This window comes from Pinus tabuliformis, chromosome 9 (assembly GCF_031772625.1).
Source record: "Pinus tabuliformis cultivar Carrire ecotype Pingquan chromosome 9, CPIR1, whole genome shotgun sequence".
Taxonomy (NCBI): Eukaryota; Viridiplantae; Streptophyta; class Pinopsida; order Pinales; family Pinaceae; genus Pinus; species Pinus tabuliformis.
Genome location: NC_142307.1, coordinates 29663442 through 29691105, shown reverse-complemented (window position 1 = coordinate 29691105; position 27664 = coordinate 29663442). Strand labels below are relative to the sequence as shown.

The 27664-nt window shown below is 41.2% G+C and overlaps 1 protein-coding gene across 4 annotated transcripts in view; it reads left to right on the top strand.

Moving 5' to 3' along the window:
• Positions 1 to 27664, top strand: part of MSH3 (homolog of DNA mismatch repair protein MSH3) — a 414360-nt gene that overhangs the window by 320735 nt on the left and 65961 nt on the right. For all 4 annotated transcript variants that reach the window (XR_016263714.1, XR_016263713.1, XM_089445843.1 and 1 more), the window contains exons 8-10: positions 7734 to 7994; positions 8144 to 8215; positions 8333 to 8482. Coding sequence is in view for 2 of the 4 variants with exons in the window: in XM_089445843.1 (XP_089301969.1) it covers positions 7734 to 7994; positions 8144 to 8215; positions 8333 to 8482 (483 nt within the window). In the remaining 2 variants the exon portion in view is untranslated. The remainder of the gene's footprint in view (positions 1 to 7733; positions 7995 to 8143; positions 8216 to 8332; positions 8483 to 27664) is intronic.

The following is a 27664-nucleotide window of genomic DNA, read 5'->3' as shown; positions in this document are numbered from 1 at the left end:
ACAGGAAAGATTGTCCTAAGCTCAAGTAGGGCAATAACAAGGAAGATAGAAAAGAAGTCCATTTCACCGAAGAAGTGGAGAAAGCTGAAAGAAGGAAGTCCAAGGAAGAGGAAAAGCATTAGAAGTAAGAGCTCATGACATCACCATAGGAAACATGAAGGATGTCTGATAGTCAACTATGAAGGATATAGCTCTTGAGAACCTCATTGGAAACTAAAGGAAAGGAAGAAGTCATCCAGGACAAGGCTCATCATACATCAAAAGGTAACATCTACTGGATAAGGATATGCAAGATCCTCAAGACTCATTGATGGAATCTTCATCGGAAGGTTCACCAATCTAGAGTGGAAGCAAGTGTTTCATTAGGAACTCCAACTTGTGGAATTCGTGGGATGATGGTATGATGGCATAAGAGATGAAGCAGAGGGGTTGAAGTTCCTTTCAATCAAGGAAGCTGCTAGAAGTAGCCTAGATGACCTAAAGGTAAATGAGGTATGTATGCTTGTATTCAATATTAGAAAGTCATGTTGTATGGTTGCAGGTAACATGGGTCATTGCTCGATCTTGAGAAGCATGACCAAAGAAAAATAAATCTCTTCCTATGAAAGGCTGCCAGAAGGCATGGGTCACACTAGATGAAATCAACATAATATGTCCTCATATGGAGTATGAGGTGGTTGACTACAATTGAGGAACTCTGAATGGAAGCTCCTGGGAATGAAATGTGTGAAGAAAGGAAGGAAGAGATTGTGAGATATGCAACCATGGTAAAGGCAATCAACATCCGAAAGACCAAGAAGATTTGACTAAGAAATCTCCCGGAAAGATATGAAGACTCTGATGGAAGTCTGAAAAAGATGGAGACCCTTGACAATGGATATCTTTGGGAGATATGTCAACATGTATGTAAGTTGCTGATGCAAACTGGAAGATGCCATGATGAAAGACTATCACAAAGGTAATTTTGATTTAAGTATTCATTTCTTATTTTTGAACAAATATTTGGATGGGCTTATGTAGGACTGCGAAAGGGAAGAACTGTGGATGACTTCCAAGAAGATGATATAGAAGGATGTAAGATCCTTCTGGAAAATATGGCATGAAGAAGGAAACATGACATGAAGCAAGGCCAGATGAAGACTAATGGATCACTTTTTGATGAAAGGAATAATGACATGACTGACCCATGGATGAAAGTGATGGATGCTTTGTGCCCTATGAAAAAGCCACAAAATATGAAGACTCCTTGACAAAAAAATTCATGACATCAAAGGAAGGAGCTCTTCAAGCAGCCGGTTGGGGAGTTGCGATAGGTCCTTAATTAAGAGGGAGTCTGAAAACAAGTTTCTTACTTGGAAGAAACTTGGAAGTTCCTAAGCCAAGAGGGAGCTTAGGTACATTCCTTCCGTAGGAATGAGTATAGTCCATTATAGGAATTGATATGTCCTCCCTAATTGAGAGGGAGAGATAGACACATCATTCTGGTCTTCACCTGGGAAGACAGAATGGAGGATTGGGTAATGACCTGACATTCGATACTCTTTGAGGATGAGATAGGGCATCCAAGATAAGAGTAGTCGTGGACCAATATTCTTTGAGGACTGGCTATCCAAGATAAGAATAGTCCAAAGTAGGTCATACTCTGTGAACACCCGAGTGGCGTATGTACCTTGAGAGGCAATGATTATGGTGTTTATGAATCATTGGTCTCACCAACATTGTGCTCTGATCTTGTGGATAGAGTTGTTAGTCAAGGCCTTGCTATGTGAAAATGCTGGTTGATATGATGCTAGACAGATGGGTTAGTAGGTTACCAATCCAATTCTTCTTATGAGAAATTCTTTAGATTGAGAATGACCAAGTACCATTATGAACACCTCTCTATTTAAGAGGGAGTGTTGAAAAGTGTAACTAGGTTTGGTCTTCATAATGACATGTAATTATGATCTTTGTAAATGATGAAAAGAAGAGAAATTATTGTAAGACTTGCTTCATGGGTTCCATGAGCAAGGGATTTTATTTAGATGGCTCCCATTGAGAGCCTTAGGTTTTGTCATTAAAGTCAAAATAATTAATGTCATGTATGAAGAACTCTTCTTGAGCATGTGTCAAATGTATATGAGTTTATTAAAGTGTCTAGAAGCCCTCCAAAGACAAGCACAATCCTCCTCTTCAAGTCGACATCCAAATGAATGAAAGAACTCATGTCGGCTCACCCTATGGAGACACACCTATTCGAAATGATATGTTGGCTTATTTATATAAACCAACAACTATAAATAGGTGTGAAGGGTCCTCACATTAGGACAGTGAGAATTTCGTAGATCTCTCTGTGGTCTCATATGGGTAGCAGCAGAATGAAGTACGGATGTATCTCTCTTTGAGATTTCGGGTGGATGGGACAGAGATAAACTTTGATGCCTCTCTGATTTTGGTGAATAGTGGCAGAAGACAAATTTGGATGTTTCTCTGTGGACAGTGCCAGTGAGAAGTCTGAAATTCGAATGACTATTTCGGTGCCCTAGACAGAGTAACACAGTTCGGTGAGAAGTCTACTCTTGTATTTCACAGTGACAAGTCTACAGTTTGGTGAAAAAACTGCTTTTATAATTCGGTGAAAACGAGTTTTGTCTACTTCAGGAATTCAAATCACAAATGCAGTGACTCGTTCAGATCTCAGAGAAGAGAAGAATTCGGTACCATAACAGAGTTCAAAACACTGTTTCAGTGCTATTACATGAAGGAGATCTCAGTGTTAAGACAGTGATAAGATCTTAGTGATGACAGCATCTCGATGCTTAAAGGACGAAGTGGAAGAGGAGTCAAGAAGAGTGATTGTCAAGAGGACTTGTGTCTTGGTCTTGGAGTGGCTAATAGGTCAAGGGTCTTGGTCTTGGTCTTCATCATTTGGAATCTCTATAAGAAGAATTCGTGCGGGTTTTCCTCTCAAAGAGTGAGAGGTTTTTGCCTTGGCTCATAGCCTACATTCCGCGTCTCTTGTCTATTTATGTTCATGCATTGGTTACTGTTTGATGAAGAAGAACACTAATAATCTAAGACGAAGAAGATTCTAACCTAATGAAGTAAAAAACATTCACAAGCAGTTGCTAATGTAAGAGAAATCACCTAATGCTAATGCCCTAGCTTTCTCAATAAAAGAGCATATATATAGGAGGGAACTCGTCCTCCTTGAGACACATTCACTTATCTCTCGTTCTAGTTAAGAAGATGCAAGAAGAAGGCAATGAAGAAGGAATGGACGAAGAAGATCTTTGTTTGGGTTATCTCTCTCTCACACGTGCTAAGGAGAACTAGGGTTTCTACAACGAGACCTAGGGTTTCTATCTTCAAGTTCGATCTTGGAGAAAAGGAGACAAGTAGGTCAAGTGAAGGTTACCAAGGGTAATCTTCATGTGAGGGAAAGTCAATTTAAGGTCAAAGGAGGGCTCAGAAGGTAGATCGAAGCCCACACATGTGGTAGCAGCAATTGCTGGGGGGGCCTGAAATTTCTGCAGCTGGAGGTCGAAGAAGTGCTACTAGAAGAGATTTCACTGGGTTTGACAGGATCAACGTTAGCACATCATTCGGAGAGGTTGGTCTTGGTCTTGGACGTTTCTTAAGTTAGTCTTAAGGTCTTGGAATTCGTCAATTGAAGTATCTATAAGGAAGAGAAGGGATTTGCGGGTTTTCCTCTCAAGTGGAGAGGTTTTGGCCCTAGCTTGCAGCCTATATTCTGTGTTCTTATTCTTCTTGTTTTGATAGTTGTTTGATGATTCACACATATAATAATAAGAAACAAAGCTAATAAGTAAAAAGACATCACAAGCTGTTATCAAGTAAAGAGAAATCTCTATAATGATTTATGTTTTGATTTCTCAACATTTTTTTATGTTGTGGTAATCTTTATCTTGAAATCCTGACTTAGCTGTATTTCCTGAGAGATTGCCATTGTCTTTCTTCACTTGAAATTGGTAAAGGTGAAGGTGAGATTTTGTCTAGTCTTTCCATTATTGTTCTAAACATGGTAGTATTGCCACTTTTTAATTTCTCTCCATCATTCTTCCCTCATTGTCTTTTTGTAATTATATTTTGTATTGTGTTGTCTAAGCGCTCTAAGGTATTTTTATGTTCTGTTCCATGGTTGGTCAATATTTTCCTTAATTCTCCCTGCTGCTTGTTATGTCTGTCCAGACAAAAGTTTAGAGATTTTATATGTTTCTCATCCTTGTCCTTCTTGAGAGGACACTGTGTAGCGTAGTGACCAAATTCACCACACCTGAAACATTTGATCTTTGAAACGTCCTTCTTCCGCCTCCGTTGCTCCTGCTGCCCCTTTTATGCAAGGGCTACATTCTCCTACTCCTCCTTGGGCTTTGTTCCACTGCTGCTACTGCCATCAAGGTTGCACTTGACTAAGTCTCGCCTCATCTCTTCCTGTTGAAGAGTGGCCCACATCCCTTCCCAATCTGACAGTTTCTCTCTACCCAGGATACTCTGGACAAATACTTGCCATTCTTCTAAGGCTGAATTCAGGACCAACCTCACCATCTTTGTAGGCCGAGGTGATGAGCCTACAGTTGCCAACTGATCTCGGACTTCCTGAAGCTTCGATAGGAATAGATCCATGCGTTCCCTCTTCTGCATGGTCGCAAATCTCATTTTCTCCTCCAAGTACATCTTTCGTTGCTCGGAAGATCCTTGATACCACGCAGCCAAGGCATCCCACATCTCTTTGGCCGTCCTTTTACCAATAATGTGACATACAACGTGATCCCTCACTCCGTCGAGGATCAACTGCTTGGCCTTTGCCATCTCAGCCTTGTACTTCTTGAGTGGATCTACATCGACAGATTCAACTACCACATTATCGGCATAGGTTTTGAGATCATGCTCATCTAGAATGCAGGAGATCCTAGCCTTCCAGATCACATAGTTGGATGCTCCATCCAATTGATCTTGATCTCTTAGCCCATTAGATGCGATCTCTACCAACAAAAAGTCGAACTTCTCCCTCTCTCTACGCAGAGGCTAGGTTGGCTTACGCACTCCCTGCTTGAGTTATTAGATCTGCTCCTCGCTAGTGCTACTCGGCAACTAAGAAATATAATTCCTTGGCTCGGAATTTACTGAGGAAGAAATTCCCTCAAAAGGTGTCTTCTTCCTTCTTTTGACGTTTTTGTGACCCAGCAACTGTTATAGAAAACTGCGTCTCACCTGAAGATTGCTCAGCGCTGGATCTGCTGCTGCGTTGCTCCCTCTGCTATTGACAAATCACGAATCAAAAATCTTACCTCTCTGTCAACTCACTCAGAGAGATATTTTCCTCGAGAATCTTGCCCTCCTGGCTTGGATTGCGCAATCCATCTGGGGATTCGATTTGTTGCCTACACAGAAGTTCGATCTCCCTCCTCTTCAACACTAGGCTTCTTTTGGTCTGCTCTCTTGCTTCACCTGTGCTTTGATACCATGTGAGAATCTGATGACCCAAATCCCTACTGCAGCAATCTGATGTTATTTCTCCTACTTGCTAATTCTCTTACAAGTTATTTGCAGTATTTATACAGTAAACATTGAAATAAATACAGCTGCAACCTTCACAACATAAATAATATGCGGAAACAAGAACTGAGCAAGAAGAAATAACACACAGAAGTGACACCGTTGTTTTTGGACAAATGTCCCTGGAAAAACCCAATGCGGGAAAACCGGTGCAACAACTGAGGGTTTGTATTATTATGCAATAGTTTCTGAATACAATCTTTGGATGCTTTACTGGCTATCTGATACAAAGAATCTAATTGGCAGATAATTAGTGAAAAATACCTCACACTACCACTGGAAATTCGATACTGATCCAGGCTCTGGATGGCAAGCCCCACACTGCCTCTGCGCTGCCTCTACGTCAGCCTACGCAGTCCAATGTCATAGCTACTAGGCTCTGCGTCACCCTTCTTGCTGGTCGATTTGCCTCTAGAACTTCGGCTCTTCTGCCCTTCCGGTCTCACACCTCGGCTTCTGGCTCTAAAACACAACTCTCCAACAAATTTCGAATCTCCTCTCAGGTTCTGCGCTGCCTCAGCGTGGCTCTGCGCTGCCTCAGCGTGGCTCTACGCTGCCCATCATGGCTCTGTGCTGCCTCTTCTGGATCTCTCTCTGCCTCCTCTGCAATGTATCCCCGGATTAGGAAACTCTCCAACCGGAAAACTATCTCTGCCCCTCACTACGGGAAATCTCCTCGATGACCTCTCTGGCAACTGCTGCGTTGCTCTCTTGAGAAAATCAATCTCTGATCTCTCACTCGATGTATTTTCCAAATTCCCATCAAGCCTCTTCTTATAATCCTCTTGCCCAAATTATATTCTAATCAATGGCTCATATCATTTTGGCTTGATCCTCGTCTTCTTCTAGAAGTTTCACTCCCAGTTTAATTAGTACCTTTTAATTATTTTAATTTCCAAAGTTTAGACTTAGGCATCTATTAAAAATAATTAATTATTTTAATAAAACCGTCTCCGGGTGGAATTTCCCAAAATGATTTCTGGGTATTTTGGAATATATGTGTTCTAGCCTCCCTGCAAATGTTGAGGATTAGAGCACATCCGATGCTATCAGAAATCAACATTATATGTTCTCTTTGGCTCTGTAATTCTTTCTTTGGCTGCCACATTTTTCCTTCTCAAGTCCATGTGATTTTTCTTTAATAATTATTGGCACACACTTGTGGAATTGCACAGCTATGATTGCATGGAAAATTTAGAAGAACTGTATGGATGATCCGCAGAATTGTATGGGTGGAAGACACTGTATTCAGAGACGTATACGGTATAATCGTTTGGTATGGCGGTGGCGTGGGTGTATGCTGGCAGCATCAATGTATGGCAGAAGTTGATTGGTGGCTAGTATGGCATATGGCAGTTGTTCTGGCTGTACGTTAGTGTCTGGTGTGGCTGTATGGTGGTGACTGAGAGAGTTGAGAGTTGATGGCTGGCTCTGATATGAATTGTGCTGGACTTACTTTATAGAATAATTTATAATAGGCTATAACCAATATTGTATAAATAAATGATGTAAATGAATGAATGAATATGGCTTTGTATATAACGATGACTTGGAGGGGGGCTGTGTGTCTTTTTATGATATATCTATTACTTATCTTTATTTTATTATATATTCACTAGTATTCTATTATCTGTGGCTTATTATTATTTATGTATATAAGTATCCCACAGTTCATTCTGATTTTATTCTGCTTTACAGTACAGAAGAGGTTATGATGCCCTTTGTATATGTTCTTCCACGTTTTGTTTCTGTTTGCAAAAAAGTTTTTGGAAATATAAGACATTTAAAACAAAAAAGGTTGTCGGTCATACTGATACTAAAAAGAACTGACATATCATGGACATAATATTTGGTGATTTTTCATTTTGTTTGGTAGTGCAATTAATTCACAAATTATCCACTACTACACATACATGCTGCAGGTCTGACTTACATATCATGTATTAGTATGATGAATCTATCTATTTACAAGGTAGGTCATATGGCATAATAGAGGAGCCGGTATCTGTGTGAAGCCACATTTTGGATTCGAATCTGTAGTGATCCTGTGCAGCATTTCGTCTAACCAATTTAGCTTACCTGCTTTCATGTTTGAGTGGGTTCTGTATTATATAATGTGAGTTCTTGCTAGCATGCTTTGTCAAGATGAGTTTAATATAAAGTAATTTTTGCAGGTGCCATCTGCTACAAGAGTACCGTCAAATTGGATGAAAGTCAACACCACCAAAAAAACAATTCGATATCATCCTCCAGAAGTTCTAGCAGCTCTAGATAAGCTAGCTATTGCTAAAGAGGAATTGACTGTTGCATGTATGAAGGCCTGGGATGCTTTTCTTGCAGAGTTTGCTGTTCACTATACAGATTTTCGAGCTGCTGTGCAAGCTTTGGCTGCACTAGACTGTCTTCATTCGCTTGCTATCCTATCACGTAAACAGGTAGCTGCTTACGTGGTTTATGTCATCAACCTAGATGATTAACTAAGGAGACACTAAATATTCTTGAAGTTGTACTCTGCCCCATACTGCATTTGTGTTACAGAAAATTGTACTCACTATTTAACTCTCAAACTTTCCACTGTTTGTAGGGCTATGTACAACCAGTATTTGTGGATGAGAGTGAGGCACCTCAATTGTCTATTCAAGCTGGTCGACATCCCGTATGTTCTCCTTTCATATGCTTCGTTAATGTAGCAGGAGGGGAAATATTACATTATGATCACTGATTCAGAGGAGATAAGTCTTACTGGCCTGATAGAGAGTTAATCCTTTCACAGGTTTTAGAGTCAACTCTACAGGGGAGCTTTGTACCAAATGATACCTTTTTGCATGGCAGTGGTGAGCGCTGTCAAGTTATAACTGGACCAAACATGGGTGGTAAAAGTTGCTATATACGTCAAGTAGCTTTGATTGTAATTATGGCCCAGGTATATTGTTTAAATTTATGTCCTTTTAACAGGAAGCATGAATTTTGCATTGCACATGATGGGTTGGGATAGATATGGTTGTTGTGATTGCACTGAGGCGCTCTCCAGCCCAGTATGGTAGAGATGTTGTAATGTAATATCCTGCTTAACATTTTGACTTATTCAAATTACAATGAAGTAAAAATAAAATAAATTAAATTAAAAAAATAGCAATTGTAATTATCAATAAAACATTTTGACTCGGTCAAATTACATAAAAAAATAAAATAAAATAAAAAACATAAAACATAAAACTAATAATTATAACTAATAATTAAACCAGCCTAGATCCATCTTAACTTCGGATCTACCAAGTGCTGAAAGGGATCAAATCCCTTGAGATGCAAACCTCTTTTAGAGTGAAAAGAGATTTGATCCCTCTTGGCACTTGGTAGATCTGGAGTTAAGATGGATCTAGGCTGGTTAACTTACAATGTAATCAACTACCAAACTAAACTGAACAAGGTGTTTTTTTTTCTTTTTATATTTGTTTATGTCCGAAAGGTTGTAGATTTAGGTGTATATATAACTAAATAAATTTTCTGCGACATCATAATCAATCCGTTGTTTCTGAGCGCATGAGCAAAATTTCTACTTTTATGACATGTTGGACCATGAGGATTCCCTATGTGATTAAGTATTATAACAATGTTTGCACATACACCTGCATACCAATGTTTCTAAAATCAGAATTGGGATAAAATTGGGGAGGGTTTAGAAAACAAAAAGTCATAGAAATTTGACAAATATCAACACAATTAAAAAATACATTTTTTTTTCAAATTTTTAGTATCTATTGCATCCACAACATCAACTTAATGCATTGCCTCATAAATATGAAAAGACAACTAATATAGAAGTTGTATAAAATGTCTAGTGCTACATCGCACATCAATGAATCATGTCCTAATCCTGAGTCTTGACTCAACCTCAAAATATCGACAAAAAATTTAAGAACTTTATTTCATCGTCAGGAGTTATCTACATAAAATTAGATACATAAACTATTAAGTAGTGATTTCCTTAGCCCCTTTTACTGACAAAGGTAATGGATTTTCCTCTAGAGGAAGAAGGCCTTGGGGCTGGCATTCAACTTTGATATCCTCTAGAAGAAGAAATAGGAGGTACACTTTGACATCCTCTACTAGTGACCATGCTGGGTGGTGTCACCTCCTCTTCCTCCTATTCCATCTCATCTGCCTCCGCTACCTCTCTCTCCCCTATAGCTTCTCCTTCCTCTAGTGCCTCCTCCCGCTTCTTCTCTTGTTCCTCTGCTACCTCCTCATCCTCCTCTTTCTCTCTCACCTCTGCAGCTGCTACCTCCTCCATTGCCTCCTCATTTAACCAATCAGGGGTTGATTCTTTGCTAGGCCTCTGGGCCTCAACCTTCCATGCAACAATGGTGTCAGTGCCATCCAATGAGATGGCTTCCATGTTTGGTGTAATCTGATATTGCTTCACCCATAATTAGAGATTGTAGTAGACATAGACCATGTCATTAAGGCATTGGGACTTAAACCTGTTGAAGAAAGAATTTGTTATTGATGTCAAAGGGTGTGTTAATGGAGATAAAAAGCACATAGGCTTGTAGAAGACTTCTAGCCCTTTCCAATGAGTATTTACTTGCCTCCTAATTCCTTGTTGAAGAGATATTGAATTGATAAGTTAGAGAATCATGTTCTTGGTTTCTCTTCAAGTAGGCCTACCTAAACTCAAGTCGGCCCTGTTACCCACTACCCGTGGGTGACGCCCATAAGAGAATTTTTTCTACTAGATGGTCCTCAACCGAGAGCCAACAACCCCGTTGCGGCCATTAGATAGCTCGATGTGCCACCATCTCCACCACCTGAGCCAACCATTATGATTCCTTGTCCATCTGTTATGATCGTATGTTTGAAGGTGGACCTTCCAACCCCGAAGATATGGCTTTTCATTATGTAGTTGGGTATCTTTGCTTACTTATCATGGACACTCTTGGACATGGATTAGTGGGGTTATTCAGCTGAAGCAATGGGTTTGGTTTGTACTCTTGTCTCCTTTGTCCAATTTGATGGTTAACCTTGTATCTTAGTCTCGTGGGATGTCCTTTAGTGGCTACTAGCTTTACAGGTGGCACTACATGGGAAATCTTGATTTTGGTTACGTGGTCCCGCTTCTCGACACCATATACATCACTCCCTTCCACTTGTTATCACCCCTTTCACCATATTTCCCATTCGGGTCCACATTTGTCCATTGGGTCCACAAGGAGTTAGCCTCCCCTCCCCTTGTCCACACTTTGGGTCGGGCTTGGAACGATGCCCCGAAGGTTGATGCAACTGAAAGAAAGCTAAAAGCATAATTTGGCCACTATCAATAGGAAAAGCACCATAAAATGCAAAAGATGTCCGAGACATACAGATTTAGTGCGTGGGAAAAAGCCAACATGAGCTATACCCCTTATCATTATGGCCATCACCCTGGTTCTTGTGGCCCCTATATGAGCCCCCTACATCACTAAGGAATCCATGATTGTCCCAACCCCAGGTGGGAAATGAACTGCCCAAACCTAAAGGGGTATTCATTGCTATATCATGCACTTCATGCTCTCATCCCCTAGAGCCCCGAGCAGTCACAAAAGAAAAATCAATACAAGGCAAAAGGCATATGAAGAAGGGTGGAAAAACAAAGGTTGGAGTAACTCGTGTACCATGATTGCTCCCTTCTACATTCATACACCCAAGAATGGGCTTCCCTCATTATAGCTACCCTTGTACTGTGGCATGTGGCTTGGAGTCTTCCCTTGATGCCCCACTTCGTTCCATCATTATATCACATGCCACCTACCATTTGATGGATGTACCATGGACATGTCACCCCCTTAAAGACATAATCCACCTAATAGGGTCCTTGGCTAACCTTCTTCTTGGACTTGGAGACACTTATACGTTCTAAAGCCCATTATGGAAGGGCATGCCACTATGAAGTGTCCACTTGGTTCCATGATTTGTAAGCTTATTTATTCGATTGCACTAATGCTTTGTTGTATTGGAAGGTGAGGGGACGCGTTGGATCTTATACAGGATTGCATGTGGGTCTTCATCATGGGTTTGGTCTCCCTATATGGGGTTTAGGTCCTCCAGAGGGTCATATTGGCATTTGTAGGGTGAGCGTTGAGATCTATGGGCCTCCACCATAGCAGAGAGCAAATTGCCACAGTGGGGGATCCTTCAACTCTACTCATTGCTTGCTCGTGTCCCATTTATTTGATGATGATGATGCACTTGGACCACCTTACCCAGTCGGCTACTCTCTTGCACCACACACTTGGCAGCTGATCTAGGGCCTAGTTGAGGATGTGTCTCACCATGGGAGACAAAGGGAGGACTTGCATCATTATTCTAGTCCTTACAGATGGGATATAGGCATGTTTGGTCCATTTGGAAACCCATGAGGATATTTTGTGTCCCCACAGCCACTTGGAGGCACCACAAGTCATTTGCTTGGATATCAAGAGGGCCAACCCCTTTATCACTATGTTTAGAGCCCATCCATTCATTTTGGCACATATTGGACTCCACTAGGCCTCTTGAATGGCCCTTCGACCTATTGTATCTATCATTTTTCCCTCTTGAGAGACTCATTTTTGTATTATGGAGCTATCTTTGTGGGCTTGTCACCAAGTAATGTTATTTTTGCACATTATTTTATTAGTTGGGGCATCATTAGGCCTGTTACTGTTCAAACTAGAAGGGGACCTAAGGGGGATCCCTAAAGGGCAAATGCTAGGCCAAGGGCAACAAATGGAGACTTAGCCCATTGTCACCTCAGCTAAGGCTCCCTTCTATTTACAGACTTTCACCGATGGGAGGAGCCCCGTTATATTATTGAGTCACCGATGAAGGATAAGTCAATGAAAGGATGTGGTGTGACCCAAATAATCCCTTTCCCTGAGTAGTTAGAAAGATAGAGCTTACTTGCTTTCTAAGCAAGGTACAATATCTTCTAGGGAAAGGAAGGGATGATTTGAGGGTTAGGTTTATGGGATATGACTAATGAAGGAATTTCCCAATCCCTAAAATCCTTATTGAAATTGGTATCCCACATGGTTCTTGAAGAATTGTCTTTTCAACGGAACGAGACCACATGGGACCAAGTGGACCCAATCTAGGGTAGGGGAGAAGAGTATGGCAACCAATGATTATCTCTAACCTGGACAAGGTATGGAAATGGGTCAAAGAAAGAATATCTACTTAAAGTTTTGAATTGATCCAATAACGTACTAGCCTTTGGGGATGCTAGGGCAAATTTTGATCCCGAAGCTAGGGCTTGGCTTTTCTCACAACTCCACGGTCAGAATGGCCACAAATTTGGAGGAGGTCTTGAGGAAACACCGACGCAAGATACCCTAAGAGATCAAACTTTTTGGATGGGTAGTTTGCCGGGAAAGTGATGCTCTAGGTGACCCAACTTGGCTAGACCTGGGAAAAGGTGAAAATATATGATTTTAGGTGACCACCTCTTGGTAGATTAGTGACTTAGTCTTGGGAGAATGAAGTCTATGATGAATATGAGTGAGGACCTTTGGTTCTTGCTCAAGGAGGCCTCCAGACTAATTCGCTAGCCTTCTAGGTCAAAGAGAAGCAATCTTGCAACTTTTATACTTTGATGTACAAAGGAGATGGCTTATTGTTAATTTTAGGTATCTATGCTTAGAGCAATTTATTTCAATTTTCACAGTTAGCTCAATATCTTTTCCATATTAGCAATCACATCAGCGTTAAAGTAAACTGCAGATAGAACATAAACATAAATCACAGAAGACAAGCCAAGACAAGAGGACACAAGATGTGGCGCTAGCCAGGGACAAACCTCAATATGGGGAAACCCTTGATCAATTCTTCTTATATGTCTTCAATAGTTCAAGAGAGAGAGAGAGAGAGAGAGAGAGAGAGAGAGAGAGAGTACATTTACAACAGAAGTCAACGCTTAGAATTTCAAGATAAGAGAATAGATCATCTCTACATGAGATAAGTTGAAGACATGCTGCTTCAACTGATTCTCCAAGGTGACTCCTTCACCTATCATAGTGTTGCATCTTGTCATCATGTTGCACCTCACCGTGCTGCACCATGCTGCACTCATCATCACATTGCTGGACCTCATGCTGCCACTGCTGTCCCATGTACCGTACTGTTTTCCCACTGTTAGTGATATGGCCATTCCATGGTTGCCATACTGCTGTCCCGTTTGCTTGCTCCATCAAGCTTCATTGTTGTCCCATGGCTGCACCATACAACACCATATGCCTTCATCATGTTGCCACTTATCACATCATTATGCTACTGTATATACTGTGCACAGATCTGCCCCAAGCCTATCCGTGTTGTCTCTTGTTTGAGGTGATAAGGCCTGCTGCTTATCACAGTATAGTTGTCATCTACAACTCACTTCAAAACCCCTTGATTGCAGTCCAAACTATCTTGATTTTGGCTTGGTCTTAACAGCCCTACACACAACTCCTTGTTCCTTGGGACAACCCTGTTCAGGACCTGTTTGCACCCTCAAACAACCCTCAAACTAATCCGCACTTCCACAACAACTTGTCCTCTGAACTAAGCTCTCCATGCTGTCCTGAAGTGACGTTACCTTGCTGTCTCTTCTTGCTGTGGCTAGGGCATCCAGTGATCATCTTTGGATTGCGTTTGGCTATGTATAGACTACGGCTAAGTCTCCTAGTTGCTGCGTTTAAGGGTTGTCCTAAGCCCTTCCAAAAATAGTGTTAAGGTCTTACCTTGTTGCGTATAGATGATCCTCTAAACAACTCCCTTCTTGCTGTGGCTAAGTGCCTTTGTAGACTGTTGTTAGGGTATTCTTTTAGACAACGAGTTAGGGCGGTCTAGGGCTGCGTATAGGAGCAGGTTAGGGCAACGTATAGGGCATGTTTCTCCTCTCTTGGACTGCGACTTAAACCACCCTCTTTAGGATTGCGGCCAGGGCAGTATTGATTGCGGCTAGGGCAGTATTGAACTTCCCATTAGGACTGAGTATAGGGCAGCATTAGCCCTTCCTTGACAACTGATTAGGGCATGCTTGGACAACAACTTGAGCTCCTAGATTGGATTGCGGCTAGGGCATTTCATCTCCATTAAGACAACATATAGAACCCTTCTTGAATGCGTAGAGGTGTCTCCTCCTAGGACTGCATAGAGGTTGATTTAGGGCTTCTCCATTAGGGCAGTGTAATTCCTTAGGATCTCTCCTCCCACTAAAACCCAAAGACAAGTATAAAACAATGCGAAACACGCATATGGATTTCCAAAATTGAATAATTAATTGATGAGTAAAATGAAGCTCAAATAATGATACAGAGATATTTACAGAATAGAAACATCAAGTTTCTATTCGAAATTTACAGTAATAGAAACATCCAGTTTCATCTAAGAAACTGCTAAAAAGATAGAAATAGCAACAGCTAATTAGAATGAGCATTAAACACTAGATAGCATTATTCTAATACCCTCCCTTAATGCTCAATCTATTTACAACACCAATAGACCCTCTGAATTTTAAAAACTTATCAGGACCAAGAGGCTTGGTGAAGATGTCTGCAGGCTGCTCCATTGTGGAAACATATCGCAACTGAACAGATCCATCTTCAACAAGCTTGCGAATGTAGTGGCAATGGGTTTCCACATGCTTTGTTCGTTCATGAAAGACTGGATTCTTGGTAAGTTTGAGCACTCCCTGATTATCACAAAACAAGGGAGTAGGACCTGTCTGGGGAACCTGCATATCCGCAAGCATACGTCGAAGCCAAACTGCCTCACAGGATGCCTTAACTGCTCCCCGATACTCTGCTTCTGTTGAGGAGAGAGCCACTGCCTGCTGCTTCTTACTAGTCCAAGTGACAGCACCGGATCCTAGACTAAACACATATCCAGCTGTAGATTTACGGTCATCAGCCAAACCGGCCCAGTCAGAATCTATGTAACCACTGAGTATAGGATCGGAACTTCGTGTATAGGAGTCCATAATCAGGAGTGCCATGCACATATCGTAGCACTCGTTTCGCTGCTATCCAATGATCAGCCTTAGGAGCTGACATGAAGCGGGAAATGTAGCTCACTGCAAAACTGATGTCAGGTCTAGTGGCAGTAAGGTAGATGACGCTGCCCACTAATTGCCTGAATAAAGTTTCATCCACAAGGGGGGAAGATGAGTGAGCTGAAAGTTTGAGCCTTGGTTCCATAGGAGTCGTGGCCGGCTTGCAATCCTGTATTCTGAACCTGTCCACAAGATTTTTGGCATACTTGGACTGAGAGAGAGATTTTGTTCTCAGTCTGCCAGACTTCAACCCCCAGACAGTAATGAAGAAGTCCCAAGTCTGTCATATCAAAGGTGCTGCATAAGTCTTGTTTGATCCCATGGATCAAATGTGCAGAGCTGCCAGTAATGATAAGGTCATCCACATAGACAACTACAAACAAAATATCATCACCAGTATGCTTGATATACAGGTTTGCATCAGATGGGCTCTGCTGAAAGCCACGATCTATCAAATACTGATCAATTTTCATGTACCAAGCTCGAGGAGCTTGTTTCAATCCATAGAGTGCTTTAGCTAATCTACACACTTTTTGTTCTTGACCGGCAACCTTGAATCCTGGAGGCTGCGTCATGTAGACTTCTTCCTGTAAGTCACCATTTAGGAAAGCACTCTTTACATCCATCTGATGAACTTTCCAATTGAACTGAGCTGCTGGGGCAAGGACAAGTCGTATGGTACTCATTTTGGCTATAGGAGCAAAAGTCTCCTCATAGTCGATGCCTTCCTTCTGTGAGAACCCTCGAGCCACAAGACGAGCTTTATACTTGTCTAGGGTTCCGTCAGCTTTGTATTTCACTTTATACACCCATTTGCAGCTGATGGGCTTTTTGTCTGCAGGAAGATCAGAAAGGGTCCACGTGTGATTCTTCTGAAGACTCTGGAATTCAGCTTCCATAGCCTGTTCCCACTCAGATGTACCCTTAACCTCTGAATAGGTTTGAGGCTCAAAAATACTATGCAGGTTAGCCATAAGAGCAAAATTTATTGTAGATTGTTGTTTGCTCTTATGTCTAGAAGTTCTACCTTCAAGGAGCTCATCATCCCGGATATCACCAATGGTTTTAGCCCACCATTTAGGCCGAAGAGTTGAGGAACCAATATTAGGAGGAGGTGGAGAAGGCTCAAGAACAATAGGGGCAGCAAGAGGAGGGTTACTTTCCGGAGGAAGCTCAGGTAGTGTATTATCAAACACTGATGCTGCATCATCCCTCCCATCAGGTGGACCTACCGGAAGAAGAACGCTGTGAGGCTGATCCTCAGAACACTGCTCAGAAGGAGAAGACTGAAAGAATCCTTTGTCTTCATCAAATACTACATCCCGACTGAAGCTAAGACGACCAGTGGCTATATCTATCAGCCTATAGACCTTGTGATGATCACTGTATCCTGTCATCATGAGTTTCTGGCTTTTGGAATCCAACTTAGAGCGCTTAGCAGCTGGAATCCAAACATATTCAACTGAGCCAAATACTTTGAGGTGACTGATCTTAGGCTTACGTCCAGACCAAACCTCTTCGGGAGTCTTCCCCTTAACAGCCTGAGTGGGTGATTGGTTAAGAAGATAAATAGCTTCAACCCTGAATTTGTTGGGAACACTTCTGTGTTGTAACATGGAACGAGCCATTTCAACAACCGTGCGGTTGCGGCGTTCGACAACACTGTTTTGCTGAGGAGTGTAGGGTGTAGTTAATTGGCGTTTGATGCCATGAGTATCACAAAAGTTGGAAAAAGCAGAAGAACAAAATTCCCCCCCCATTGTCTGTCCTAAGAGTCATGATATTACAGCCAGACTCTTTTTCAACTAAAATTTTAAACTTCTGAAAGGTACTAAATGCATCAGATTTATATTTTAGAAAATACACCCACATCTTTCTACTGAAATCATCTACAATAAGCAAAAAATATTTGCAAGCAGTGATAGAAGATGTATTCATAGGACCACAAATATCAGCATGAAGTAACTGGAGTACCTTAGATGCGAGCCAAGATTCTCCATCCTTGAATGGAGACCGATGTTGCTTGCTAGCTTGACAGGCACTGCATACTCCCAACTGCTGAGTTTGAATATCAGGTAAGCCTGACAGAAGTCCCTCCCGAGAGAGCTGAGAGAGATACTGCATATTTAGATGCCCATATCGCTGATGCCACAGAGCGCTGATGGGAGAAACACGAGCTGCTAGAGCCACTTCTGGAGAATCACCAGTGTCAAGAAGTCTATATAGACCATGATCCTCTAGGCCAACAGCGACCGTACGACTAGTCTCCTTGTCGATAATAGAGCACTTGTGTGTACTGAACACTACATCAAGCTGAGGAGAGTTCCTCATAATTTGGCTGACAGACAACATATTAATTTCCATACGAGGAACATAGTACACATTCAGGAAGATGAGTGTGCGCCCACTAGACTGGATTTGAACTGTACCTCTGCCAACCACTGTGTACTTTTCACCTCCGCCAAATACCACAGAATCATTGAAAGGTGAGAAGTCAATAAACCAGTCACACTTGTGAGAGAAATGGCGTGATGCACCAGAATCAATGTACCAGGCAGAAGACGGGACATGATCTTACGACCTTTTAGCCATAAAGGCGTAAAAGGCAGATTCTGTCTGCTCGGAATGTTCTGCAACATTCGCTGTCTGATGGGGCCCTCCCTGTTTCTTCTGTTCAGAAGCAATCCTTTGTCGGCAATCTTTCTTCATGTGCCCGAACTTGTGACAATAATTACACTGCACACTCTTCTTCCTAGCAGGATCAAAAGGCTGAGAAGAACCTTTCTGCTGAAAGGACTGAGAGGACTGATATTTGGCAGCAAAAGCATTTTCCGAGGACACTGATGAAGCACCACTACCAAACTGTTGTTTACAACGATCCTGCTGCAGGAGTTTGGTGCATAAATCTGGAAACTTCAGGTCAACATTTGTGGTGGTAATATTGAGTGTTTCTATGAAGTGTTCATAAGATTTCGGTAGACTTTTCAGAGTTATGACTACCATATCTTCTTCCTCCATGGTCCGACCAATGGCTTCGAGCTGATCTCGAATGTCTTTAATCCTGTTAAGATGTTCCTGTAAAGACATATGTTCGTCCATCATGATGGAGAACAACTGATTTTTGAGAAAGAATGCTCTGCTCTTGTCGGATGTCTCGTGCAATTCCTTCAGATGTTGCCAAATTTCAGCAGCGGTTTTGCCTGAAGGAATCTGCGGTAACTGATCATCAGTGACAGAGAGTTTGAGAAGCATAACCGCCTCTCGATTTCGATCATCAAACTTATCTTGATCGGTACCAGCAGTACCAGGACGGATTTCTTTGGTCAAAATAAGCTGGTCAAGACGCCTATATTCAAAAATGGTCAACATTCTTTGTTTCCAAATGTTATAGTTGGTTCCATTAAAGCGTTGACTACCTTCGAGCATCAGATTGGTTAGCGTAGCCATTTGCACGTTTCCCAAGACACAAAACACCGAAGAAATCCGGCATGAATACAGATCTGCTAAAATTTTAATGCAGAAATCGCTCTGAGAGACTTAGGCAGGATGAAACTTGGAGAATATTTGTATGCCCAGAACCAGAAAAAAAATCTGTGTTTTTTGAAGAATTAAAAGAAAATATATGTACTGATGAATTGATACAGCCAATTTACCAGCAATTCATGGTCTCCACAACGACTTTGCTATGCAAAAAACAAGTTATATATACCATACCAGGACTGTCCCCCAAAAATACATGGCCCACCAGGATCTCTTGAGAATGCTGCCACGATAGTCGACTGCTGGACGCTGAGCACTGAGAAGGATGCGTCGTCGTTTCACGTCGGGTTCACCAGAAGGTTGCGTGTGCTGGGAGGAGAGCGTGTTTAAAAAAATTGCAGAGTTACAGCATGAGGAGAGCGTGTGCTGTAATGAATCTATCCTCCGTAAAAAAAAATCTTTCCCCGTGCGTCGGCAGAGCAATCGTCCAAAAGTCAATCCGGAAACTGGCAGATCCTTCAGCGATGAACAGTCAAAAGCGGGCTCCACACAGGTCGTTGGTTGATGACGTCGGGAAATCTTCAGAGTCCAGGCGAACCAAATGATGCAAACTGCAAATGACTTTGCCCGACGAGACGAGGACCACTGAAAATCGACCAAACTTCTACCTTTGCGTGTCTATTCAGTCAGATTTAAACGCCACGCGAGTTCGGCACTCGTATAGCCGCAAAACTATATCAGCGGGATTCAACGTAGATTACAGTGCTGCTTGTCAATAGTAGATACTCGCCTTTTCTCAAAAAAAAAAACTGATCCTCCAGAAGCCTCGAGTAAAACTGTTCGATTGAGTTGCAAATCGCGTGAGGACGGGAAAAAAAAATGCTCGATCAATAGGAAAGAATCTGCAAAAAAAAAAATCCTCGAGAAAACGACATGCAAAGACTAGATCGATTCCAACACCAAAGTCTGTTAACGCTGTCAGATAATGCTGCGCCCAAAAAAAAATACAGATTTCAGACTTCCAGAGAGCAACACTTGGCTCTGATACCATAAAACAGTGCGAAATACGCATATGGATTTCCAAAATTGAATAATTAATTGATGAGCAAAATGAAGCTCAAATAATGATACAGAGATATTTACAGAATAGAAACATCAAGTTTCTATTCGGAATTTACAGTAATAGAAAAATCCAGTTTCATCTAAGAAACTGCTAAAAAGATAGAAATAGCAACAGCTAATCAGAATGAGCATTAAACACTAGATAGAATTATTCTAATAAAGTACAGAGGAAGAGATCCAAAGTGTGTGTCGAAATGACTTTCAAGGCATCTCTATTTATACTAAAACGTTGAACACATGAGGGGTTTATTTGGTTGCTGGCCGACCTTGACGAATTGTCCCATAACACAAATAAGTTCATATCTCCATGAATACTTATCGGAATCAGATGATCTTTAGATCAATCCTACACCTTTCAATGAGAGGGATCCAAGAAAAATATCAGCTTCCATTAATAAGATGACCCACATGGAGTTTGGCCCTAGCTGCCAATTTTAACACTTCTCAAGGTCAATTCATTGTCAGAATTGCCCCTAGGAGATTTCGTTCACATTACATGGCCCATACATTAAGAGATGCTATAATAGAGACAAAATTCCACAATTTAAAGCAGTAAATGCATGCAACAATTAGCCCTAAAAACAGTGAAAATCTCAGTCCAATGTATATGACAAAGTAGAACTAGAATAACATTAAAAGCATGTACTTACATGTAACAGAATATATCTGACCATCCACTATTGACAAAAGAGAAGCTCCAAGACAAGATAAACCAATATCCACACATCAAAATTCATCCATAAAGCTCCAATTCATCCTCTAGAAAAAGTGCGAAATTCTCAAGAGAGAGAAAAGATCCAATCCAAAGTGATCATGAGCGAATGAACTCATTTCACTTGTATTTATACACAAATTAGAAGTTCGAATTAGCCTCCTTAGCGTACATAAGTCCCAAAAATAAAATAATTTTCTAATAATTCAACTTTTGGTGACAAGCCCACCAAACTAGCTCATAAATGAAAGAGTAAGCCTCTCAAGAGGTCAAATAATAATCTTTGCATGTCGTAGGGTCCTCTAAGAGGCCTAACGAGGTCCATGGGTAGCATAATGAAGAATAGGACCCTCAAAAGCAGTGGACAAGGGCTTGGCCCCTTGTAATAACCTGTGGTGCCCCAAATGACTTGTGGGGGCACACAAGTGTCCTCATGGATCTCCAAACAAATTGAAGATGCCTGTAGATCGTCTGCAAGGGCTAGGATGATGGTGTAGGTGATGCCACATCATCGTGCAAGTCTTGGATCATCTGCCAAGTGTATGGTGCAAATCTGGGGCTAGGTGCACCTTCGTCATCCAATAAGTGAACCACAAGCAATCTTTGAATGGCTGTGGGAATCTATGGAGTGTTGTTTGCTGCTCTGGAGGCCCATGTCTCTCAACGCACACCCTACATGTGCCAATGAAGCCCTGGATTAGGGTTTCGTATAGGGAGACTAAACCTAAAATAGAGACCATTTGCATAAGATCCAATGCATCCCCTAGCCTTCCAGTACAACAAGTCATTAGAAAAATTGAGTAAATGAGATTACCAATCATGGACCACAAGTGGGGACTATATAATGGCCTTCCCTTCCATAATGGGCTTCGAGATGTGTCTCCTAAACTCCAAATGGGGTTAACCAAGAATCCTATTAGGTGATTTCTACTTCTAAAAGGGATAATATATTCAAGGGACATCCTTCAAAAGGTGGTGGCATGTGACAAATAGGTGAATGCAGTAGGGGATGAGAAGGGGCAACCCTGGGTCACATGCTGGGGTACAAGGGTAGCTAATAAGAGGGAAGCCCACACTTGGCTTTATAATGTATAGGAGGGAGCAATCGTGGTACATGAGGTGCCTTGGCCTTGATTTTTCCACCGTTCTTTATATGCCTTTTGTATTTTTATGATTTTCTTTGATTAACTGCTTGGGGCTCAAAGGGTAAGAGCATGCTGTATAAGATATATAAGATGTATAAGATATAGCAGTGCATACCTCGTTTAAAGGTAGGGCGGTTCAATGCCCACCAGGGGTTGGGACAATTATGGGTTCCTATATGATGAAGGAGGTTCATAGAACTTGTAGGAACCAGGGTGATGGCCATGATGATGGGGTAGAGCTCATGTATTGGGTTTTGCCCATGTGCTAAATGTGTTTGTCTCGACCATCTTTTGCATTTTGTGGTACATTTTCCTGTTGAATGTGGTCAAATATGCTTTTATCTTTCTTTTTAGCTGCATCAACCTCTGGACTTCATTCCAGGTCATGACCCAAGGTGTGGGCAAGGGGAAGGGGCAAGCTGACCCTATGTGGACCTAGTGGAGGAATGTGGACCCAAGTGGGAGAAATGATGAATGGGGTAATAATGAGTGGAAAGAGGGTAATATAAGCGGATAAGGGAGCAGGACCACGCCACCAAAATCAGGGTTTTCCATGAAATACCATCCCTAGACGCAAATGGTCAGTAAAAGAGATCCCATGAGACTAGAATGCAAGGTTAATATCCAAAAGGGGTCTAGGGGACAAGGGCACAAACCTAACCCATTTTTTCCGCCGAATCCCCCCATTAATCCATGCCCAGAAGTGTCCATGATAAGCAAACTACAATACTCAATTACCAAATGACAAGGTATACCTTTAGGTTCAGGAAGCCCACCTTAAAACATATGATCATGGCAGATGGGCGAGGGACCACATGGCTGGCTTAGATGACGGAGAAATGGCACAATGAGTTAGCTGGTGGCTGCAAGGGGCTGATGACTGCCGATTGAGGACAATCTTGGAGAAAAAAATTTCTCCTAGGGATGTCACCCACATAATGGTGGGTAACAAGGCCTAATTAGGCAAATCGAACCCCTTAGATGAAGATATATATTGATGTGATGATCATTTCATTAGTATCTCTAAAAGATTTTCGCACTTGCTCTTCTTGGATGAAATTGGAGTAGTATCTCTAAAAGATTTTCGCACTTGCTCTTCTTGGATGAAATTGGAGTATCTTGATGCACTATGATGTTTGGATTTTCGCTATTGTCTTTGGAGCTTCTATTTTTGCGAGCATGATGAATGGATATACTCTTGTCTCTCTTGTAAGTGAACTTTAATGCTATTTGTCTTATTGCTTGGCTAACACATGGAATGTTTGTCATTGTTCTTGTACATGCCCTAAATGATGCAAAGTTTTTATTAGTCTTGAATAATCGATATATTGCATGTGTTACTCATTGGGAGGGAGAGTGAATGTTCCTAGAGGTGGCCTAAGAGCTTAACAAACCTTGAAACTTCATCTATCTTGCAAATTGAAGTGTAAATCCCTATGACCTAGTTGCTGCACTTGGGAAAGCTAGCAAAAGTCATCTAGTGCTCCTTAGCATATCAAAATTCAAAATCTTGGTGTATCATGACTCTCTTAACCCCAAAAGACAAGGCACTGATTCTCAAATTCCTTTGGTGATCAACATGATCTTGTCCTTTCTTCTTTTCTTCTAAATAAAGCCTAAACCCTAGTAGGCTCCCTAGGGCATCATACGAATTTGATTGCAGCCATCCAAAATCGATGAAATTTGGTTAAGAGTTGCACTGGTGAGTCTTCGATAGGTCCTCCAATTTTGGAGCCATTCATACGGTGGAATTTCATGTTCTGATAATAAAAAAAGAGGAAAAGAAGAAGCGCATATCATCGAAGAAGTGGAGGAAGTTGAAAAGAAGAAATCCGAGAAAGAGGAACTGAAAGATCTCTATTATGATTGAGATAGTCTTCCTCACCTAGCTCTTTTCAAGTTCTATTTTCAAGTTTTTGTTGTAAAGTATAACTATTAGGAACCATTAGAAGCATGATAGGATGCATCATGTTAGGAAATGGCATCATAAGAAGCATTAGAAGCAAGAGCTCGTGACATCATCATAGGGAAGCATGAATGATAGTTGAAGTAGGTCTATGAAAGAATATAGCTCTTGGTAACCTCATTCGAAGCACTTATGGGAAAAAGAAAAGGGAAGTCATCTGGTACAAAGCTCATCATACATCAGTTAAGAAGAAACATCTACTGAATGAGGATACTTAGGATCCTCTATTGGAATCTTCATCAGAAGATTCACCAAACAAAAGGGAGCAAGTGTTTCATCAAGAATTTCAACTTGGAGGAATTCATGAAAGAATGATATGATGTCAATAAGCAGGTCAAGGGATTGAAGTTTTCAATCAAGGAAGCTGCTGAAGGAAGATGACCTAAAAGAAGAATGAGGTATGTATGCTTTTATTTGATAATTTGGAGTCATGTCATATGGTTGTGGATAACATGGATAAATGCTCTACTTCGAGAGCATGATCAAAAGGAAAGGATCTCCTCCATTGAAAAGATGCAGGAAGGCATGGGTCACACATTGACTAGATGAAATCAACATAATATGTCCTCATATGAAATATGAGGTGGTTGACATTAATTGGAGGAACTATGATCGGAAGTTCTTGAAAGGAAATGTGTGAAGAAAGAAAGAAAGGAAGAGATCATGAAATATGCAACTATGGAGAAGGAAATCAACATCCAAGGACTGAAAGGTTTGACTATGATATCTCCATGAAAGATATGAAGACTTTGATGAAGTTTGGAAAATAAAAGAGACCCTTGATAGTATATCTTTTGGAGATGTTTCAATATCTATGCAAGTTGCTGATGCAAGCCGAAAGATGTCATTATGAAAGACCATCACAAAGATAATTTTGATTTAATGTTCCTTCCTTATTTCTGAATGATATCTGGATGGGCTTATCCAGGGCTTCCAAGGAAATATTTATGGATAACTTCCACCATTGATGTCCATGTAGTAGGATGAAAGATCCTTAAGGAAACATGGCATGAAGAAGGCAGCATGGCATGAAGGAAGGCCATATATGAATTGTTGGATCACTTTCTGATGGAAGGAATAACGACATGACTGACTCATGGATGAAAGTGATGGATGGTCCGTGCCCTACAAAGAAGTCCCGAAAAGATGTAGACTATATAACAAAGGAGAAATTCATGACATCAAAGAAAGGAGTTCTACGAGTAGCTGGTTGTCCCATGATATCCACCTAAAGAGGGAGCTTGGTCAAGTCCCTGGTCAAGAAGGAGCTTGGTCAAGTCCCTAGTTAAGAGGGAGCTTGGGTACATTCCTTTAGTGGAATGGGTATGTCCTCCCTAAGTTGAGGGAGAGATAGACACATCATTCTTGTCTTCACTTGGGAAGATAGAATGGAGGATTGGGTAAACATCTGGCATCCTGTTGGTCAAATTTGTCATTGATGGCATTATGGATAAAACCTAATAATACCCTAAGTCGAGCCTAAAACCCTAATTCTTCATGAAACCCTAGAAGGTTGGAAAATCCTAGAAGAAATTCCTATGTGCATATGTCCATGATACCCTAACCCTAGAATCACTTAAGTCAATATGATGTCAAGCCATTAATGAAGTCAACCCTAGGGCAATTAATATAGTTGAAGATAATGGAAACCCTAATAGATGATGTAAACCCTAAAATGCTAAACCTTGATGAAACCCTAATCTTAGATGTTGTGCATTTATGTCAAACTCTAGTCATTGGAATAGCCTACAAGAAGTCCTAAAAGTGATTCACTAGATTTTTGGAGCATGACCTCATGCACACTACATGCATGATGAAACCCTAATGCCCATACCCTAGATATTTGACTACATGATGACCTATAAATGGAAAAGATTTTAAAGATACCCTAAATGCATATATGAAACTTTAGATACATATGCCACATGCATGAAATATACTAAATGCATATGCCACATGCATGAAAAATACTAAATGCATATGAAGCCTTCACACATGAATGATGCTAACCTTCATCATTCCTAGCTAACCTTCATGATATATAATGCCTAGCTAACCTTGCAAATGATGAGCATTTAAGGAACAATTATGGAAGGCCTCTATACACAAGACCACGTAAGATTGGGCATATATAATTAAAAAGGTCAATTACTAGTCAAAAGAAAGAACTATAAATATTTAATGCAGGTCGACTTCTTCATCCTCATGTCGGCTCTCATGTCGGCTTCTTCACCCAACAGGCACGTCTCTTCATTATAAGACTAAAACATGTATAAATATAAGTTGGAATTCGTCATTCTGATCATCAACTCGGTGAAGAATCTCAGATAAGAAGCATAGAGGCAAAAAATAGGCAGAGGAGCAGTTCACACACTTGAAGCTTATCTGTGGAAGCTCAGACCTCCTTTTCAGAACCTGAACATACGTATTACAAACTACAAATTTCGACCTGTGATAGTCATCTTGTGAAGGCTCGGATTTGTTGGAGAGCTCGGACTTGCAAGAGCTCGACTCTGTAGATTCAGACAGCTACCATTGCAGAGGCTCGAAAGCTCAGTTTTAGGATCAGACAGACCTATTGGAGGCTCGTTGAAGCTTGAACCAGTAAAGAACAATCATCTGATTTGGCTCAGACCTGTGCAAGTATTGCAGAGGTGGTTCAGTGATTCAGACATACCTGTGAAGAGGCTTGGAACAATGGATAGTTACTAATACAAGAGGCTCGAACTTGAAGTTTGTTAACCTGTGGAGAATTGGAAGTGTACATCTGTGGTGGCTCGGACTTGTGTGAAGGCTCAAATTTATATCTAACTTCGGACCTGTGGCTACAATACCTCGGACTTGTGTTCAGTAACTAGTAGAGGGCTTGGAACTGTGATCAGTGACCTATAGGAGCTCAGAACTGTGTTAACTCGGAGCTACAATCACCTGTGGAGCCTCAGTGCTATATCTCAGACCTGTGATATTTCGGAATTGAGGAAAGAAGGCTCGGATCTGAACTTGTGGAGGGGTTAGCCTTTGAAGGCTCAGACCTGTAGCAAAGACTAGTATAAGGCTTGGACTTGATAGAAATGTTGTTAGCATTTCTATCTCGGAACTGTGGCATAAAAGACTTAGACTTTGAAGATCAGATTTGTGGGTTAACAATCAGACCTTTGGCCTATTGAAGAAGACCTCTTGAACCAGCCCAGTAACATATTTTGAGGTAGTTCCATAATCATCTTTTAGAGCTGTCTGATGACATTTTTGTAGCAGCCCATTGACATCATTTGGAGCTTTGAACATTGAAGTATTTGGAGTTTTGGACAGTAGAAATTTGGGAGGGATAGACAAACTTGTGGCTTGAACAATGGGGAACTTGGAGCCATTCTTTGGAGAACCATTGCAGACCTCCTTGGTTGAAAACATTGTGAAGCACTTGAAGAATTGTTTGGTGTAGACCTTGAGTAACTTATTGAAGATTCTTGGAGATCATGATGAAGCCCTCATAATGTGACCTTGAAGAATTTTGTTTGGGTAACATGAAGAGTTGTGGAGACACCTTCTAAGAAGATAAAGTTGTCATTGATGAGCTAAGTGCTTTGGATATCGATTGAGGGCATTGTTGAAGGTAAAGATATTGTCAGGGATTG